Source organism: Sminthopsis crassicaudata, chromosome 3, assembly GCF_048593235.1.
Source record: "Sminthopsis crassicaudata isolate SCR6 chromosome 3, ASM4859323v1, whole genome shotgun sequence".
In the NCBI taxonomy this organism is placed as follows: Eukaryota; Metazoa; Chordata; class Mammalia; order Dasyuromorphia; family Dasyuridae; genus Sminthopsis; species Sminthopsis crassicaudata.
Window position 1 is genome coordinate 66,238,289 of NC_133619.1, and position 21,403 is coordinate 66,259,691.

The 21,403-nt window shown below is 35.4% G+C and overlaps 1 protein-coding gene across 1 annotated transcript in view; it reads right to left on the reverse strand.

Annotated features, from left to right (window-relative positions):
* The window catches only part of XRCC5 (X-ray repair cross complementing 5), a 107,862-nt gene that overhangs the window by 57,309 nt on the left and 29,150 nt on the right, over positions 1–21,403 (reverse strand). Inside the window, exons 10-15 of the mRNA XM_074298741.1 lie at positions 18,166–18,228; positions 17,582–17,719; positions 15,394–15,484; positions 13,696–13,829; positions 6,368–6,564; positions 356–449 (exon numbers count right to left, since the gene is read on the reverse strand). Coding sequence (XP_074154842.1) covers positions 356–449; positions 6,368–6,564; positions 13,696–13,829; positions 15,394–15,484; positions 17,582–17,719; positions 18,166–18,228 — 717 coding nt within the window. The remainder of the gene's footprint in view (positions 1–355; positions 450–6,367; positions 6,565–13,695; positions 13,830–15,393; positions 15,485–17,581; positions 17,720–18,165; positions 18,229–21,403) is intronic.

The window sequence follows — 21,403 nt, forward strand, 5'->3', positions numbered from 1 at the left end:
AGACCAATGTCATTTCCCCTTGGCCAGAGTTCATCATTCTAACTAAAAGGAGAACTCAAAGATGAATCCAAACTCTAATTCACTCTCCCAGCAAGAATAATCTCTAATGCTAAAAGCTACCCTCCCAACCAGGCGAATGGAACAATGGATTGTACAGAGAATTTTCTGACTATATTTATCAAAATGAAGAAAAGAGAAGAAGGAAGTGTATAATAGTTATTATTATTTTATATTTTAAGAGGTGAGGAATAAAAAGAGAGCAGGTGATTTGTCAGTGATATGGCTATTAGAATTGAGGGCCATGCAATGAAATCCTTAATCTCTGACAAAGTGAAGAAACAGTTAACTTTCTTACACTGGTGATGCTGCCCTCAGCCAGGCTGGAGATACTAAAGTTGACTTCCCCTTCCTCAATTTTGGCTTTTTTAAACACAGGTCCATCTTCATGGCTGGGGGGAAAAAAAACCAAAAACCAAATTACTTTTGCACTGTACTACTTTTATCTTAAAAAGAAAAAGAATCATAACTACTGGCAGGAAATGTACAAAGTCATTCTGCCAACCATTCAAAAGAGGCAGCTGCACAAGGGCCTTCTTCCCTCCCAGCCTGCCTCCCTGACTGCCAGGCTGCAGCAACCCTGGCTTTTGTATTCCAGGAGTATAATCACTGTAATTAGCATACACATCAAGGCTCTCTTATGAAGATGAAAATGCATGCACAGGTAATAGAAACTTAATTTTTAAGTAAGAACTCCAATACCTTTCAGATATTATTTGCTAGTTCCTGTTGCAGAATTGATAGCTATTAAGATCTCTCCATACAGAGGACCTTTATGTATAACTATCTTCCCTCTATTAGCAGATAAGAGAGCTTTATAAACTTCTACTTAAAGCTATTAAAACTTGCTGGACAAACCTTAATTAAATATGCAAGAATGCCTTAAATTGAATCTTAAAAATCATTTTCAAAAAGCAACTTTTAAATTTTCTCTTCTAAATCTAAATACAATTGTAGGCTACATTCTAACATGAATCTTTAAAGTACCTTTATTCTAAGATAAAAAGTCCTACAAATAACATGTATGCTTTTAATAGCACATCTTAAAGAGAAAAGGCTTGTTAATAAGTAAAAAATAAAGTCCGAAGACATTGCCCATAATTTCTTTTCTGCTGCTTAAAATGTGAGATTTTTTTTATCCCAATGAACAAAATCAATTTGGTATAAATCTTACTGTGAAAAATGGTTAAATGAGAGCTGCGATCAGTAAACTATGTTACAAGTACTATACTTGTAAACAACATGCTGCCATGAAAACCTAAGCTTAAGTGAAAAACTAAACTAATAAAGAGATACAGAAAAAATTAAGACAACTCTGAGATACCACTACACACCTGTCAGATTGGCTAAGATGACAGGAACAAATAATGATGAATGTGGGAGGGGATGTGGGAAAACTGGGACACTGATACATTGCTGGTGGAGTTGTGAAAGAATCCAGCCATTCTGGAGAGCAATCTGGAATTATGCCCAAAAAGTTGTCAAACTGTGCATACCCTTTGATCCAGCATTGCTGCTATTGGGATTATATCCCAAAGAAATACTAAAGAAGGGAAAGAGACATATATGTGCCAAAATATTTGTGGCAGCTCTTTTTGTTGTAGCTAGAAACTGGAAGTTGAATGGATGTCCATCAGTTGGAGAATGGTTGGGTAAATTGTGGTATATGAAGGTTATGGAATATTATTGCTCTGTAAGAAATGACCAGCAGGAGGAATACAGAGAGGCTTGGAGAGACTTACATCAACTGATGCTGAGTGAAATGAGCAGAACCAGAAGATCACTGTACACTTCAACAACAATACTGTATGAGGATGTACTCTGATGGAAGAGGAAATCTTCAACATAAAGAAGATCCAACTCACTTCCAGTTGATCAATGATGGACAGAAATAACTACACCCAGAGAAGGAACATTGGGAAGTGAATGTAAAATATTAGCACAACTGTCTATCTATCCAGGTTACTTATACCTTCGGAATCTAATACTTAATGTGCAACAAGAAAATGGTATTTACACACATATATTGTATCTAGGTTATACTGTAACACATGTAAAATGTATGGGATTGACTGTCATCAGGGGGAGGGAGTGGAGGGAGGGGGGAATAATTTGGAAAAATGAATACAAGGGATAATATTATTAAAAAAATTACTCATATATACTGTGGGAAAATATTCTAAATAAAATTTAAAAAAAAGAGATACAGAAAAGTGGTAATCTTAAAAATAACAATGGCCACTGGGAAGTAAGTCAGTGACATTTAAATAATGAATCACCTCTTATGGCCAAGTAGGGGGATTAAAATCAGAACAGCTTTATTCTTTCCAGAATCTGGAATAATAAATAGAAATGAGAAGAAATGAGGACGAGACACATAGGGTGAGGGAAGACTAATAGGGCTGCAATAGAACACACCAATCATCCTTCACTGGGTGAAAAGCACTACATGAAACCCAAGAACAAATACATTGCTGTGGAGAAAGCATGAATTTGGAGTTGGCAAAGCCATATCATGGCCTTAGGGATTTTTTTTTTTTAAACAACTTTTCATCTGAAATATGATAATGTTGTACATAACCTATATCAAACTGCTTGCCATTAGAACATCTTGCCAGGGGAGAAGAGGGGGGAGGGAGGAAAGGAAACGAAAATCTTACAAATGCTGAAAACTATTTTTACATTAAATTGGACAAAATAAAATATTAAGTGGGGAAAAAAAGATTAGTATTATTATATCCTGTACTATTTACCTTATAGGATTGTTGAGGAAAACCTGTCAATATTAAATCAACATTGAGTGTGAATTAATACCAATATAACCAATAAATATAAAATATCTATTTGATGATTATGTTTGATCTTGAGGGGAGGGGAAAGGCAAAAATACAAATGATATTGTTACTTGACCATCTCACAAGTGGGTTGATATCATTTAATAAGCACTCATAAAGTATTCTGTAAACCCTAAGTCAAATCATCTTAATAGACATTTAATAAAAAATTATTAAGGAGCTATAATGTACAACATACTGTACTAGGTGCTGTGAAGCATAAGAAAATAAATTAAAGGTGGTTGTTCTACCCTCAAGGAACTTATTAGTTTTGCTGCCCAGAGTCATAATTAAAGGAAACACTAAAGTTCAGTTGGAGCATAGTGAAAATAAAGAGATCATTTTTTTACCCATCCAAGTTGATGGATCCCCCAAAGATCCACATGCTCCAGGTTAAGAAAGCTTTTTCTAGAAATGAGAAGGGATCATTTACCCTTAGATATTAAGAAAAAAAGCTTTACAGAGGAGACAGAATTTAACAATTCTATCCAGCATCTCTATGAGGTAAGGAAAGGTAAAGATTAATTAGCATGTCCATTTTATAGTTGAAAATGTTGAGTGGTGATAAAGAAGGAATATGAATAACTCAATATCATAATGTGATAAAACCATTACCAGAACCTAGATGTCCTAAGAGTCAAGTTCAAGAAAAGAATACTCATATTCATATTATAAGTAAAGAATTTTACTTTTTCAGATTATTAAGATAACTTTTAATAAATTATTAGATATCTAGTCTTGAACAGTATTTTAATTCTTTTAACTTTTTTGATATAAACAAAAGAATCCTGGGATCCATGATGACCTGTATAGATAAGACACCCCAAATTCCAAAACACATTATTATTAGTATTGATGTTTTTAAAAAATGCTTTACATTTTGTGCAGTTTTGCTAACAGAAAGGATTTTGAAATAGGTGAGCATCTAATCCTCACAACTGTCCTGTGAGTCAAGTAGTCTAAGCCTCCATTGTTGCAATAATGAGAAATTAAGTCTCAGAAACAGAACATAATTTAACCAAGATCACAGAGGAAAAGAGGGGGAGAGAGAAAGCCCAATGAACTCCACCTTGGTGTTTGTAGCCATATTCTTAGTATTAGGCGCTTTACTCAGGAGATATTTAGGCTTGATTTTATAATGAGAAAATGGCTTAAAGCAGGAAGAAAAAGAAATGTATCCTGAAAAACACTAATCCTGTCTAAGAAAGTGAAAAATAACAATATAAAAAGTTCAATGGCAAACACAGAGGAAAAACTATCCAAGAAATCTTGGCATTTCTATAAAACACTGAGTTTAAAAAACCATTTCACACATACTTATTAAATGCTGGCCCTCTATCCTAGGTGTCAATTAACTGAACTATGTATTGCAAACCTGATGTTTATAGATGGATAGACTATTGTTGGCCAGTTTTTCCTTTCATAGTCAGATGACTCAGTGGTTAATTATAATGCAATTATATGAGATGCTAATTATAAGTTCCTTGAGGGGTTATCAAGGTGTAGAAGAAAGAACTTGGGGCTTTGGATTAGCCACTTACTATCCTCTGTAAACTTGGGCAAGTTACTTTTGTGGATCTCAATTTTCCCATCTAAATAATGAACGGAATGGAATAGTCTGTTAAAGGTCATTTCCAGCTCTTAACATTCTCTAGTTGCACGCCTGTGACTTCCACAGGACCTGGCACTGGTCCTTGTTCATAGCACAGACTCAATAAATAAATGCTTGTTGAAGTGCTCCTAAGCTAGAGGGTGGGAGAAGAAAGGGCACACGGGCATGTGAAACTTCTCTGACATTCATTCAGGAAATGTAGCTGAACAACAGCTCCGTGAATGAACAGAGAACAAGAAACACAAGCAGGGGAGTTTTCTCAGGAGGGAATGGTACAAAAAGATCTGAAGCTATAATCAAAGCATAGCATTAATAGTGTTTTGGGTAGGTAGGGTTTTTTTTTAAGTAACTAATTTACATTTTAATCAAAGGAGGAAGAGAGAAAGGCCCATTTCTTTCCAATGACACCAGAAGGTAATAAAAACCACAGACTGAAGCTTTAAAATTTATAAGACTGTCTTTCTCCCCCCCCCCCCCGCCCCCACAAAATCTCTGTTTCTGAGATTAATGAAATGACTGAAGTAAAGCCAAGTGAGGTTATCTTGAGAAGAGAAAGAGTCAGCATTTCATTCAACTAGCCCCAAATGTTAAATTCAGAGGGCAGCACATGGAAAATATAATTCCATTAAGGGATCATACACAGAGAAAAGATCATGATGAAAATAAATGGTGAGAAATACTGGCATCTTGTGGGAAGAAACTGCATTTTTGATGTGTTTTCTGGCATATGCAGCACAGACACTAACACCTTACAACTATTTCTATTCTGGATATCCCAAGTGTTATTAACTATAAAAACTACCAAGAAAATGGAGATTTCTATATTAATGTGAGAAATAATTTACAAAAATACAATTAAATCCTCAGGGCTTTTATAAATTGCCAAAGAAAAAAGAATCAACTATATCCTTGGCTGGGGTAGGGGGTGACTGTTAAGTTTCACTTGATCAGTGGAAAGCAGAGAAAATATCTGGAAGGGTCCTAAATAGATCTTAGTGTGATGCTTAAAGAAACGTAGCATGCCAGACTAGAAAACCTAACTCTGGAAGATTCCCAATAATCCATCCATTTAGGCCATAGAGAAACAAATGAATTCATTAGACAATCTTACCTTGCTGATTTACTTTAACCAAATGAAAATTAGTGGAAGTTTAAACACAACTTGATAAAAGGGTTAGAGAGGATGGGGATTCTTAATGGCTACTGAAAAGCTCAAAGAAATAAATTACTGTATCTGATATTTTTGGCTCTCTAAGATGCCTTCTGCTTCTCTATTACATACCAGAAATGTCACATGTGATTCAGAAACAGAAAAACTGCCTCTAATGTCACAGGCTAAGGCAAAGACTCAGAATCTGACTAGAATCTGAGACTAAGGCTACAAGTTCTTCCAGCAGCCAAGTAACATGGATACCAGGCAGGTAAACTCAAGAGCCCAGACACACTACAGATGTGCCTACAGATGATCTAAGTATGGGGATGGAAGTTAACAGAACTTAAACTTTTGATGGTAAGATGTATGTCAACATTTTAACAGGGAGAATCTTAAGTCCTAAAAGGACTTTTATGTGGAACATTCCAATTTTTCAGGCCTATTTTCTTTTTTTTTCCCTCTGAGGCAATTGGGGATAAGTGACTTGCCCAGGGTCGCACAGCTAGGAAGTGTTAAATGTCTGAGGCCAGATTTGAACTCGGGTCCTCCTGACTTCAAGGCTGCTGCTTTATTCACTGCACCACCTAGCTGCCCCTCAGGTCTATTTTCAACATTTTGATTTTTCAGTGTCCATCTGTTACCATCCCTCCCTATCAACTGTAATCTGAAACAAATGATTAAAACAATGACAGTACCAAGCAGATGACTTACTTATCTTGAAAGACATCCTGAGCTGTTACTTGATCCCTTTTCTTCATGGCTTCAGTCAGAGGGAAAAGAGTCTTTATTTTGGAGAGAGGGGCTTGGCACTTAGCTGTCACCTCCTCAGGGGGATCTAGCATGTCCCAGATATGCTGTTGGATTGGGGGCAGAGGATCACTGGGGTGCAAGGCTCTATGCAGCAGGCACTATTGGAGAAAGTTAGAGAGCATTCAGTTCACAGGGCAACAACCACCAGATAATTCATATGTTTTCTTGAGCACGGATTCTCAATCTAAAACTCCAGAAAACCACATATAAAAATGACATACAAAACACTGAGCAACTTTCACAAGTGAATGCTGCAAAATTACAAAGAAAAAGCATGGTGTCCCAAAAAAGAAATGAGAAGTCACCACCTCACTCCTTTGTAGACCTGGGCTATTCATGGGGGTTGAACACTATATTTTCAAACATTTTCTACTTTAATGACTGGTTAGCTAGCTATTTTCCTCTCTTCTTCCCCCTGTTCCTTTAAAAAATATTATTTGTTGCATAGGATACTGCTCTGTGAGATGAGATACTGGGGCAAATTTTAATGATGTAAAACCAAAATTTATCAAAATTATTTTTAATTGAATAGTTTCTAGTACTATTGCCATTTCTTAGGCCACTGCATGTTGATGCAGATATCAGAATGCAGTATTCCAGATTCACTCCAAATCAGTTCTCCAGTGCTCATGAAACTAACATCCTTAAGACCCATATTAGTGATTACTGTTCACTAATGCACATGTTCTGGTGAGTAGCATTAGTCCTTAGCTGTGTATTGTCACTTGCCTATGAAAGTTAGCACTCTATTCTATATAACAGATAAGCCACCACCCCCCCAAAAAAAATATTGAAGAGAAAAATCCGAGCCTGCTTGGCCATTGTTTATACCTGTTATGGTGAGCAGTTTCAAAATGAGGCTGGGATACAAGGTTACCCACTAAGCATCCCTACCTTAAAGCAGTGAAAATTTTAGAAGTTATTTCAAAATAGCATAAACTGGAAACAAAAAACTCTTGCGATTACAATGAGTGTTTAAATAATAAAATGAAGAATACTCATCTAAGCATTGTTTTCCCTGTAGTACAAGTAGTTTGTTATGTACTCCTCTGCTTCCCTCCTCTCCTGTATCAATAAAGCTAAAATAATCAAGATTATCCATAATTAAACATCTCACTGCCTAAGATACTCTTGAAATGGAAGCAAGGTGCTAATTTTCTCTTGAAATTTTATGTTATTTATTAGAAAATTAATCAACATTTCTATCTTCTCCCAGTCTTAGAATTCAACTTCTCTCTTCTTTCCTCTTTAATTGCTTCATATACTTTTTAATGACCACAGGGCACAATCTTAACTTTAGAAAACAAAAATGATTTGGAACCCCAGGACTTAAAAACATCATCCTAATTGAAGAGCTTCACTTCAATCCTAATGTTAAAATATCCTCTTCTAAAATACCATTTCAAAAAGTTCTGAAGAAATTCTAATAATTTAAATCCAACAAAGTCTATTTGCCATATATTTTGAGAGTCTTCTTAAGTTAGAAGCTCAATTAGCAGCATTATGGAAGCTAGTAAGCAAAAGTTCAGCAGAGAGAAAGCAAATATTTTACTTCACCTCTTTTAAGAAAATTGTTCAAGAGTTACAACACAAAGTTAATTCTTTCCAACAATTGTTATTTTTTCTGCCTTCCATAACAAAATATTTCTAAAAGAGTAACTGGTTCATTGAAAAACAATTCAAAAGTAATTTTTTAAAAGAAGAAGCAGGTGAGTTAAAACCAGTTAGTCACTTATACAAAGGAAATCCAAATAGCAGAAAGGTCATTAGCTAAAAGAAAGGAGGGCAAGAATAAGATTTAATTAACTCTGGAATCTACCCCATAGCCCAAGATCTCATCTTTTATGCAGGTACTAGTCTCAGCTATCTGGTAAAGCAATGGGCTGAAGGGCATTTATCAGATTGGTCAGAAGATTAGAGGATAAAGAAATCCAAGAACCTGCCTTGCAGGCACTTTAATGATGCTCATGATATATTTCAGTAGCTCTGCTGAAACAAGATTGTTCGATGATCAATTCTGATGAAAGGCCTTTTTTCAACAGTGAAGTGATTCAAGTCAGTTCCAATGTGATGTGATAACAAAGTTCTTGTGATGGAGAGAGCCATCTGCACCCAGAGAGGACTGTGGGGACTGAGTCTGGATCACAACATAGTATTTTCACTGTTTTTGTTGTTTGCTTGCACTTTTACTTTCATTTTTTTCCTTTTTGATCTGATTTTTCTTGTGAAGCATGATAAATGTGGAAATATGTATAGAAGAATTACACATGTTTAACATATACTGGATTACTTGCCATCTAGGGGAGGGGTGTAGGGAGAAAAGGAGAAAAAAATTTTGGAACACAAAGTTTTGCAAGGATGAATGTTGAAAACTATGCATGTGTTTTGAAAATAAAAATTTTTGGAACACAAGGTTTTACAAGGACTTAATGTTGAATAATTGTTTAGCTGAGACCATTTGAAACTACTAAAGTAACCTAAAATAATTATCTCCCCTCCCCTCTGCTCTGCACCCCATGCCCAACCAAGTGGAATTTCCAAAAACATTATGAGATTTTAAATAACATATCCCCTAGACATTAAGCTCCTTTACAATAACAAAGCAGCTTTGCAGAATGTTTTAGATGGACTACTTCATTTGATAACATTTGTTGTTATATTGTTTAAATCATGAAAAGTTATTATGCATTAAAAATAATTAACTGTATAGCCTCTATTCCTAACAAGGTAAACAGGATTCTTTATTGTCAAAATGGCAGGGTTTTTTTTTATTTCCCTTGCTTCTTTCTGAAATGTTTCCTCATCTTAATGACCTATCTTTTCCATTCATTATCAATGAAACTCCTATGTTCTTTTCTGTCATTCTTCATTAGCCAAAAAAAAAAAAAAAAAAAAAAAAAAAAAAAAAAAAAAAAAAAAGAAAATCCCATTCATATATTTGTATTTGATTGAATACTGGAATAAGGCAGTATGGCAAATGCTGTTTTGTTTAAGAATTCTTTTTATGTCAGAGAATTTCCCCCTAAATATAATTCATCATTTTAATTAAAAGCACTACTCCAAAATGAATCCAGACTTCAATTCCTTCTCCCAATAAGAATTACGTCAGATAATGAAAGCTACCCTTCTAAGCAGGTCAATATGCAGCGTAGATAATTCATCAAAATGAAGAAAAGTGAAAGAAGAAAAAAATAATAGCATTTTTCTTCCTATTTCAGTTAATAAAGAATACGAATTCAGGTCAAATCAAATGAAATAAACAAGCATTGACTAAGCACTTACACTATGTAGGTGCTGTGCTTTGAGTCTTGCCTGGGCTCTGATGGGCAAATCACCTAACCTACCAGAGCCCCAGGCCATTCACTTAGACTCTTGTCTTTTTTTATATACCCAGTTTGAAAATTACCTAATGCTGGTTATATTACTAACCATAACTTGAAAGGAAGGTGTCAATCAGCTTTACTAGAGGGACTTTTTTTTTATAAAAATGGTATCACAGCTCTTCTCTATCTGGAGGGAAATTCCCTAATTTCTGCAAAGGTAGGGAATTCTCCTATCACAGATTCTCCTGACAGTGTGGACCCTAGAGATGCCTTTTCAAATATGTTATTTTATTTATTTATTGTGTGTATGTGTGTGTGTATATACACACACACGCATATATGTAACTCTCCCTCCTCCAATTATATGTAAAGATATATTTTTTAAACTTTTTGAATTTTGAATTTTCTCCCTTGATTCCTCACCTCCCTTCTCCTTGAGATGGTAAACAATTTGATATAGGCTATGAAATTAATGTTCAATCATGGAAAACACATTGCCATTATGAATCATGTTGTGAAAGAAGATACAGAACCAAAGAAAATGGAATGCTTGAAAATTCTATTCTTCATTGAATATCTATTTTTTTCCACTGAAAGATTATGCTCAGTTTTGTTGAGTGAATGTTAGTTGTAATCTAAGTTAGTTTGTCTTCTGGAATATTATATTGTAAGCCCTCTACTCCCTTAATGCTACATCCTGTGGAATATTCACTGTGGCTCCTTAATATCTGAATTGTTTCTTTCTGCCTGCTTTCAGTATTTCTCCTTGGTTTGGGAGTTCTGGAATTTGGTTATAATATTCTTGGGAATTTTCATTTTGGGATCTCTTCCAAGAGATCAGTGGATTCTTTCAATTTCTATCTCACCCTCTGGTAATAGGTCATCAGGATAGTTTTCCCTAAGGATTTCTTGAAAGATGTAGTTCAGGTTCTCTTTTTCAACACGGTTTTCAAGTAATTCAATAATTCTTCAATTATCTCCCCTGAATCTATTTTCCATGCCAGTTGTTGTTCCAATGAGATATTTCACATTTTATTCTACTATTTTCATTCTTTTGATTTTGTTTTATTTTTAACATCTCATGAAGCCATTAACTTTCAATTGCCCAATTAGCATTTGTAACTCCTTTTCTATTTGGCTATTTCTAGTTGTCAAGAAATTCTTTTCTTCAATGAATTTTTGTACATCCTTTTCCTTTTTTTTGCTTCCTTTACCAAACTATTAATCCTTTCCCCATGATTATCTTGTGTAACTGAATCTTTTTCTATTTTTTTCTTCTGCTTCTCTTGTATGATTTTAATGTTTCTCAGCTCCTCCAGGAGTTCTTTTTGGACTTGACAAAAATTCATATTTATGAGGCTTTGCAACTAGGCTTTTTTTTTTCTCCCTGAGGCTGGGGTTAAGTGACTTGCCCAGGGTCACACAACTAGGAAGTGTTAAGTGTCTGAGACCAGATTTGAACTCGGGTCCTCCTAAATTCAAGGCTGGTGCTCTATCCACTGCGTCACCTAGCTGCCCCACAACTAGGCATTTTGACGTTATTTTCCTATTCCAAATTTCTGTTTTAATCTTCCCTGTTTACACAGTAGCTTTCTACGTCAGGGTTTTTAGTTGTTTTTTTTGTATACTTTCCAGCATATTTCTTGACTTCTAAGGTGAGTTCTGCTTCTAGCCTGAGGGCACTGTTTCCAAGTTTCTTTTGCCAAAGGTCTGGTGGTTATGTTATGGAGGCTCTTGGTGCTGACCTGTGTTGGGACTGGCTGATGTTAGCTCCCCTTTTACTCAAGCAAAACAGAATTTCCTGTAGTACTTCTAAATTGCATTGGGCTAAAAAATTTGTTTCATTCCATCTTTTTGTAGACTCTGCTACTCCAGAATTTGTACTGAGGTGAGATTTAAAGTTATTGGGAGAGAAATTTGGGAGAACTTAGGCAAATCCCTGCCTTTTTTCCCACCATCTTGGGTACACCTCTGTCAAGCATGTCTTAAAAGCTAAAACAAAATATATGATTGCAAAGGAAATAAATTATATTAAAAGTTAAATTTTTTTTTTAATTTGTGGGTTGGAGACTAAAAACTCTTGTAAAGTGTTACCTTAGGCCTAATTATCTTAAACTTTTTAATCTATAATTATAGAATGACTTTCCATTCTTAAGCAATATCAACTATTGAGATTTGGAGAGACAAGAAGGATGGATACCCTAGAATAAAATGTGGCTCTCAAAGTATATCTGATGTGGTCATTTTAGGGAGATTTAAAGGAACTTTTTTTTTTAAAAAATTCATTACTTATTTTTAGTATTCCTTTTTCGTTATTAAGGTCCAAATTCTCTCCCTTTCTCCCATTCTTCTCTCACCTACAAAGAAGGCAAGCAATATATCAATTATACATGTGAAATCATACAAAACATTTCCATACTAGTTACATTGCCAAAAAAAGAGCAAGAGAGACAGAGACAGAGCCTTGCTTATAATAGGTACTGTTAAATTAAATTGAAATATTTATTGAATTTCCATTTTCAATTAAGAGATTTCTAACAAAAAAGGGTTACTGGAAAACATCTTTGTGAAGAGATGTTCTACATTTCACTAAATTTTTTTCTTTTCTTTGAATATAAAATTTTGCTTAAGAATGGAAAGAATAATTATAGATTAAAAAGAGGTGCCATCCTTCTAGTCACTATTAGCTCAAAAGGTCCAAGGACTCCCTTATATCCAGGGCAATCTCCAGCCATCCTGATCTGTCTGGCCACTGACCCCAATGGCTCTGAAGGAGAAGGTGAGGCAGGTGCTACTGCCCAGTCTCCTTCACTTCAATCCAATTTACTTGTGTGTCATGGTGTCACCTCCCTCGTATCCTGGTCCTCTTGGAAAACAAAAGACCAACAACAATCACAACCACACACAACACTCAGATGACAATCGTGAGGGCATCAGCACCTCGCTTTCCCTCACACCACATCTGCTCAGCTGCCCATTTGTTTTGCTCCATCTCTTTATTTCCATTGGACTATAATACAAACCTCCTAATCAGTCTCCCTGCCCCAGTCCAACCTCCACATGGTTACCAAGGTGATTTTCCTGAGAGAAGGTCTGATCATATTACTGTTAACTTATCATAATAAATTCCAGTGGCTTCCTGACACCCTTAGGATCAAATAGAGCCTCTTATAACTGTCACTTTAAGTCCTTCCCAACACGGCTCAAGCCTGCCTTCTCAGCCTTACTATTTGTCCCTTCACCCTCCATGTCCATGACAGATGTTTTTGAGGTCCGGCCACACGACATGCTACTTCTCACCACGAAACACTCCCTCCATTATCTCTGGGCTTTTCTCTGGCTGATGCAATGTCCCCAATGCTCCTGCAGGGGTGCCCACATCTCCAAATCCTTTGTCTCCTTCAAACTCAGCTCCAGCACTGGCTCCTCCACGAAGCTTTTCCTGATCTTCTCCAGCTGCTAGTTCATCCCTCACAATCTCTGCCTTGTATTTATTCTGTATATACTTACATAAAAAGTCATTTAATCTCTCAGTGCTCTAGGCAACTCACTAAGACTAGAAATTGTAGAGAAGGTGCTGAAGTACATTAATCAGGAGAATTTCTTCATCTGGGAATTCCTTACTGCCAAAGAAATTACAGGTCTAGTCTCTACCTACACACATAGGTATGTGTATATGTATGTACTCTCAGGTTATCTCCCATGGAATATGAGCTCTTTGGGGACAAGGACCACTTTCTGTTTATCTCCATATCTCCAGGGCCTAGTGTAGTGCCTAGCACAGATAGGCATTTTCTCAGCTCTAAATAAGTGATTTTAAAAAGCCCTGCAAAGTGAGCAAAGCAGGTGGTACAGTCTCCATTACTGAAATAAAAAAATCAAGGCTATAGGTTATCCATCTCTCACCTGAAACAACCTCTGAAACTGGGGATTTGGAATTTTAGAAGTTTGAAACAAGTCTTCAAGGGTATCCTCATCATCATCTCTGTTAACTAAGCTCATGGAGTCAATCAAAGCATCGACTGCAGAAAGCTGAGCCTCTAAAATGAAGTACAAAAACATAGAGTAAAAAACAATTGTTCCATTTTGGTTCACTGTAATTCTTTTTTTGTTCTCTCTTCTTATAATACTAACATCATTATAGCACATCATAAGAAAGAGTTTTTATTTATTAGTTAGTAGTACACATTCAGATAAAATCCATCTCTGGAAAAAACCCATAAGTCAGACCTTTCAATGAGTTAAAGATGGAAAAATTTACAAGTATCCTAGTGATGTGATAAGTCTTTTATAAACTTCATCAAAACCCACCACGCCATCTTACCTAGAGAAGGTGTTTATTAATAAATACCTGTTGACTAATTACTATTAATCTTTTGGGCTTTTCCCTTCAAAATGGATTATTCAAAAGCAAAATGTACAAAAGATTTCTAAGTAAAAATACTTCTGGTTAAACTGTTGTTATTTATAGCTTGGTTTGGTCTGGGACATTCACCTGAAACAGTGGTTCTGAGTTATCAGTCACTAAAAGAAAGTATAAGAGTAAAGAGCAACTGAAAATTATTTTATGCTTCTGTTTCTCAACTTCTCTTGGTATATCTACTGTAAAATGGAGTTAAATATCTACTTATTTAATAAGAAACATTTTTGCAGTCTTTTTTTCCTTCCCCTTTCCTCCTTATCTGAGATTGAGTTTCCCCTAATTACCCAGGCTAGAAAACTCATTGACTGGATCCCATCAGGACAAGCAGATAAACTTTGACCTGCTGCATTATCTGGGCTTGGCTGGTTTCTTCCCTTATCAGATAACCCAGTAGTGAAAAGGCTCACAATATTGATGACAAACTTAATAGGGGATCCTGACTAATTTAACCTACTTCAGTTTAAACTCCTGAACTCAAGGTATCCTTTCAGGCTCAATCAAAGGATTACAAACTTGTCCCACCATGTCCAGACCCTTTTTATAATATAATGTCTAGGCTGTAATGTAATGTCTACTTTTTAGAGCAGGCCAATGCTTAATGTTTCAAGTGTCAGCACTACCACCATGCCAGGGGCTCAGGGATAAATTAGATTATACTTGACGGTAAGCAAATATTGTTCTATTAAAAAAAAACATTCCTTTCTCTCTCACTTCTTTTACAATAAAGTCCTGCCACCCTGTTAGGCATGATATATTCATACTTAGTCATTCTTAGTAAATACTAAATGGCTTTAATAACCAGTTCTCACAGAGGGGAAAGACAAAAAAGAAGTCAAATCACGGGACAAATGACCTTGGGTGCTTTATATCCTGGGACACCAAAAGGGATCTGGTACTCTACAAAGTTCTTTTTTTAGGGAAAGGAAGGGAATAAGCATTTATGCAGCACCTATTATGTGTCAGGTACTACGCTAAGCATTTCATAAATACAGTTCCATTTGATCTTCACAACTTTGTAAATTAGAAAAGAATTAACATCATCATCTTGGTATATGAAGACAAAACATTTCATCAAATTTCTAGTCCATCTGGTTCCAAACAGAAACTTATCTGGACATAAGATTTCCTAGAGAACATTTGGAATTTAGTTATTTTGTGAAAGAAAAGAGAAACTCACTCACCTGTGGGAATACACTTCTTATTGATTCTCAAGGAAGAAAACAGGTATTGCCTTAAGTCTTCCATGTAGGGCAACTGTATATACACTAAGCACTATAACAGAAAGAAAAGGGATGAGAAAAGAAGCAACTGAATCATGGGGAAAAGCTGACTGATCCTTTCCCTATAAAAGTATTATGTAACACACAGACATAGAGCAAATCAGGCTGCTACACATAAGGGACATGCCAAGCAAAGTATTTTATTCCTGCTAATAACCTTGTACAAATACAGTTTGGGGACCACTGGATTTTGAATAAATTAATTTCCAAAAAAAATGATGCCAGAAAATACCAGAAAAAAAACTTCAAAAACATGACATAGAGACTCTCTCAATATACTTGAATCAATGCTAGAATTCTGGGCACCATGACCTTCCAATAGTCAAGAGAGACTCTCTTGAGGACAGCAAAGTGTTACTTCCATGAACTGTAAGGCAGCCTAGGTAACATTTCAACATGAAGGTGCTTTAGCAAACAGAATTTGAAAAAAATAATATATATTTCATTCTCACCGGTTGGTCATCATTCATATTTTAAAGTGAAATATTACCTGCCCCTTTAAGACCTTTAATACTCAACTCAATAAAAATGAATGAACTTTTATTATGGAGAAAGCACTGAGGTCCTTGAGGTGTTGAGGACACACTACTAGGCCTGACACGGGCTGTGCTTGGGGAAGATAACTGATGGCTTCTGTTTATGGGAGAGGTAATAACTGAGTGTCAAAAAAAAGAGGGATTTGTGGGGAGGAAGGGAAGAGAGAGATGACTATGACAAAAGGCATCAAGAAAATATTTCTTAAAATCCTGATCCAAAAGACCAAAGAAAGGTGGAGTTTGGAGGAAGAAAAGAAGAAAGGGGAATCTGTGCCAGATAGGGGCAGGAAGTGGATGACAAATGGGGATGGGTAGGAGGCAAAGGGCAGGCACAGGTTATCAAGGGGAGAGTGGGAGGCTACAGTAAGACTGTATGTACTTTAAATGCCAAGACATTTCCTAATTTTCAACATATATAGGAACTGATTCAAAATTTATAAGAATAAGAGCCAGGCTCCAAATGCTAAATGCTCTAAAGATAAGGATAGGCAGTTCTCAGTAACTGCCAAGCTATCTATAGCTACAAAACAAAAAAATGCTCCAAATTGCTAATAATAAAAGAAACGCAAATTAAAGCAATTCTACCTCATGTCTGTTAAGATTAGAGAAAATGGTCCTCCCCTGTTCCCCCCCCAAAAAAGACAGGGCAGTAGAAAAACAAATACTTTGATGCATTGGTGGTTGAACTATAAATGGATCCAACCATTCTGGAAAATAATTTGGAACCATGTCCCAAAAATTATTAAATAGTGCATGCCCTTTGACTTAGCAATACCATTGCTAGGCTAACTTCCAAAGTAATCAAAGGAAATGGCAAAAGTCCTAAATGTACAAAAATATATATAACTCTTTTTATGACAAAAAAAGAGTAAAGGTGCCCCTATATTGGGAACTAGCTTAACAAATTCTGGTATATGAATGTAATCTATGCTTTAATAAATGAGAAATAAAATTTCAAAGAGACAAAAAAACTTTTATGAACAGGTACAAAGAAAAATAAGCAGAATCAGAAAAAACAATTGTAAAAAGGATCAACCCTAATTCCCAAAGATTTATGAGAACATTACATATCTTATGATACATTAATGATAATGATAAACCAACATGGGGAAAAAATAATTTTTTTGCAAAGACCTAATGTGGAAAGTTGTTTTGCTGAATTGTGCTGAATAAAGGGTTTTGTATTTCTATTTTTTTTTTCCCTAGTGGATGGGGGATGAAAGTGAGGGGGAAAAAAAGGAATTTTTTATAATGGTTAAAAAAAACAAAAACAAAACTGAAGATGCTTATTAGTAATACCTTCTATAAAAACACAATTCATTTATTATATGTTAAACTTTTGAAAACTTTCAGACACATCTTACGATATACCATCAGGCATATAATGTGTTCGCCCTTTCACAGAGAAATTATAAGAAACAAAATGAAGTGTCACTAAATTCCTTGATTCAATTAAATTTTTAAAAATTTACTTTATACTTAAAGTATTCTATACAAATCTTTTCTCGTTAGGAGATCAAGAAGGATAGTATCAATCAAGTATTAACTATTACCTCATACGCTTGCTTGATAAAAGGAAAAGCTACGCCAACCTGTGGATTAGATCTTCTGTCATAAGCATACCGGACGATGGCTACCATGTCTAATTGATCTAATGCATGAATCAAGGAGGAAAGCGCAACTGCTGCTGCCTGGGAAGAGAAAGCCATAGGTTTGAGGTTTGTCACATTGCATCCTGTTTTCATGACAGAGTCAGAAAAGTAAGAAATGGCAAATGGAAACAGTCTAAGAATTAGCCTGTGTCGGGGCAGCTAGGTGGCGCAGTGGATAGAGCAACAGCCCTGAATTCAGGAGGACCCGAGTTCAAATCGGGTCTCAGACACTTAACACTTCCTAGCTGTGTGACCCTGGGCAAGTCACTTAACCCCAGCCTCAGAGGAGGGGGGGAAAAAAAAAAAAAAAAAAAGAATTAGCCTGTGTTGCCTTCAATGGGCCTGTGTCAGTGCCATAGGAGTTGGTGCTGGACAGAGCTTCAAAGGTATCTGATTTTATTTTATTTTTTTAAACTAGGATATTACTTTCACACGATGACACCTAAATTTATTTTTTGAGGTCCAAAGATCTAAGGTTATCTCACCTCGTCGTCTTTTGCAGCAAACACTTTTAGAACTTGGTTTCCCATAAAGAATTTTCTGTGTACCTGCAAGGAAGGATACAAAGTTGGGGAGAAATACAGTTTTATCTAAAACTAATGAAAGAGACCATGTACATTAATTACATTGAGTATGTCGTTAAGAAATTCTATTCACATTACTTTCACAAAATAGAATATATATAAACTAAAAAAACCCAAAACAATCCAATAATATCTAAGACATACATATGATAATTATGATACAGGTTACAATTTAGAACAGAAAGAACTATGAATCTGAAAATCACTCAGGAGAGATAATACAAAGGAAATCAGAAAAGGAAAGAGAGTCAATGACATTGTCAGATGGATGATAATCCAGCCACGAATAGAGAGGTTATGGGACAAGCAGAAGAATTGAGAAGAAGCCGTGTTAACAATGTTAAAAGCTACAAAAAGGCTAAGAAACTGTTGATAACCTTAGATCATTTTCATTTGAATAGCATTTGAAGTCAAATGGTTAGAAGCCAACAGTTTTCTTAATCCTTGAAAGGGTTGAGAAATAGTGAGTCAGGCAGAAAACTAATAACTGTCAAAGTGAAAAGTTTTGTTTTGGTTTGTTTTTCTTTTAAAATGATGGATAGAAATCTTTAGTTTTGCAAGTATGGGCTAAGACATGGAGATTAAGTTTTACGAGGTAGTAAAAATTCTAACAATGATTTGAAAATCAGTTAACTAATGAAGGGATTGAAAGCAGTTTACTAAAAGGAAAATATTTTAAAGAAAACAAATATACCCAATTATAAAATGTTTATAGGAGTTACTACTTTAAAAAAAGAAGTTAAAAATTCATTTTTTTGTCACATGGACAGTTAAAGGCTTTAAAATTTATTAAATGGAAATTAAAGTATCCAAAATATATAAACATTATACAAAAGACCTTCATTTTGTTTCTGAGAACACTAAAGCTATGTAACACAAGAAATCACAGGGAGTGCCAGTTTTTTCAGAATTGGATTCAAGGGCCATTTCATTTCTATACATTATTTTCCTTCTCTTTCATACTTCTTTGGAATTCCACATCTGTTGAAAGGTAGGTTGCAGAGAGGTTAGAATTAAGCTACCAATTCAAGAAGTAAATGGCCATTGCACAGTTGTGTTATTTGCAATCAGCTTTAATCTTATACTTGGAGACATCTTCTGAGACAACTCCTGACCTCTAATCATTATTTAACTGAAACTGCCCTCTCGAAAATTATTAAAATATTTTAAATTATCAAATGCAATGGGGTTCACAATCCTCATTCTTATTGATCTCTCTGTAACTTGTGACACTGTTGATCCCTCTCTCCAACCTGAAACTCTCTTCTCTCTAGGTTTTTCCTGACAACACTCTCTCCTGTTTCCCTTTTTACCTATCTAATCACTGCCTGACCTTCATCCAGGTCACATCCACCACCATTGGATTCTCTCTCCTGGGGTCCCTTCTTTTCTCCTTGGATAGTACTTCACTTGGTGATTCTTGTAAGCTACCATGTCATACTTAGACTATTACAGTAGTTTGCCAGTTGATCTGACTGCCATAACTCCTCACTCTAGTCCATTTTCCCTTCAGGTGCCAGTGATTTTCCTGAAGTCCAAGTTCAGCCATCTCTCTAACCCCTCCATACCCCCACTCGCAGCCTCAATAAATTCCAGTAGCTCCCTACCACCTCCCATTACCACATAAAAAATCCCCTGCAATTCAAAGCCCTTTATAATCTAGCCTCCCTACCTCCCCGCCTCCCTTTCCAATCTTATTACACCTAATTCCCCACATATTTGCTTTCTTGGTGTTCCTCAAACAAGCCATTCTGTATATCTTCACTCTAGGTATTTTCTTTCAGGCCTTCCATGCCTGAAAAGCTTTCACCCCACCTCATCTCTATTCCCTGACTTCTTTGGCATCCTTAAAGTCCCAGCTAAAATCTTTCCCTCTTAATTATAGTGTCTTTTTTCTGTTAATTATTTCATATTTGTCCTGTATATAGCTTGTTTGTATATAGTTGTTTGCATAGTGAGTGTTTAATAAATGCTTATTAAATAACAGAGATAAAGGAATTTCAAATAGTCCTTAGTCCTAATTGAAACATACCTGCAGGGTAGTTCAATATTAGGAAAACTATTAGCATAATTGATTATATCAATAACCAAATTAATAAAAACCATGTGATTACCTCAATAGAGCAGAAAAAGCATTTGATAAAATCCAACACCCATTACTACTAAAAACATGAGTATAGGAATAAATGGACTTTTCCTTAAAACAGTCAGTAGCATCTATTTAAAACCATCAGCAGGCATCATATGAAATGGGGATAAACTAGAACCATTCCCAATAAAATGAGGAGTGAAACAATATTGCCCACTGTCACCATTACTATTCATTAATACATAATACTACTGTATTAGAAATGCTAGCTTTGGCAATAAGAGAAGAAAATGATTAAAGGAATTAGAGTAGGTAATGAGGAAACCAAATCATCACTCTTTGCAGATGATATGAACCCCACAGAATCAACTAAAAAGCTATTAGAAATAATCCACAATTTTAGCAAAGTTGCAGGATACAAAATAAACCCACATACGTCATCAGCATTTTTATACATTACTAACAAAATTCAACAGCAAGAGATACAAAGAGAAATTCCACTTAAAATAGCTGTTGATAAAAGTCAGATCTAAGCAATTGAAAAAAATATCAAGTGTTCTTGGAGAGGTCGAGTGAATATAATAAAGATGACAATAAATTGCCATTGCACAGTTGTGTTATTTGCAATCAGTTTTAATCTTATACTTGGAGACATCTTCTGAGACAACTCCTGACCTCTAATCATTATTTAACTGAAACTGCCCTCTCCAAAGTTATTAAAATGTTTTTAATTATCAAATGCAATGGGGTTCACAATCCTCATTCTTATTGATCTCTCTGTAACTTGTGACACTGTTGATCCCTCTCTCCAACCTGAAACTCTCTTCTCTCTAGGTTTTAATCTATTTATTTAGTGTTATACCAATATGAGTCCCAAAAAACTATTTTAATGACCTAGGAAAAATAACAACAAAATTCATCTGGAAGAACAAAAGGGCAAGAATTTCAAAGGAGTTAATGAAAAAAAGAAAACAAAAAACAAACGAAGGTGGCCTAGTTATACCAGATACAGCCAATGACTATAACAACCTAGTATATGACAAACCCAAA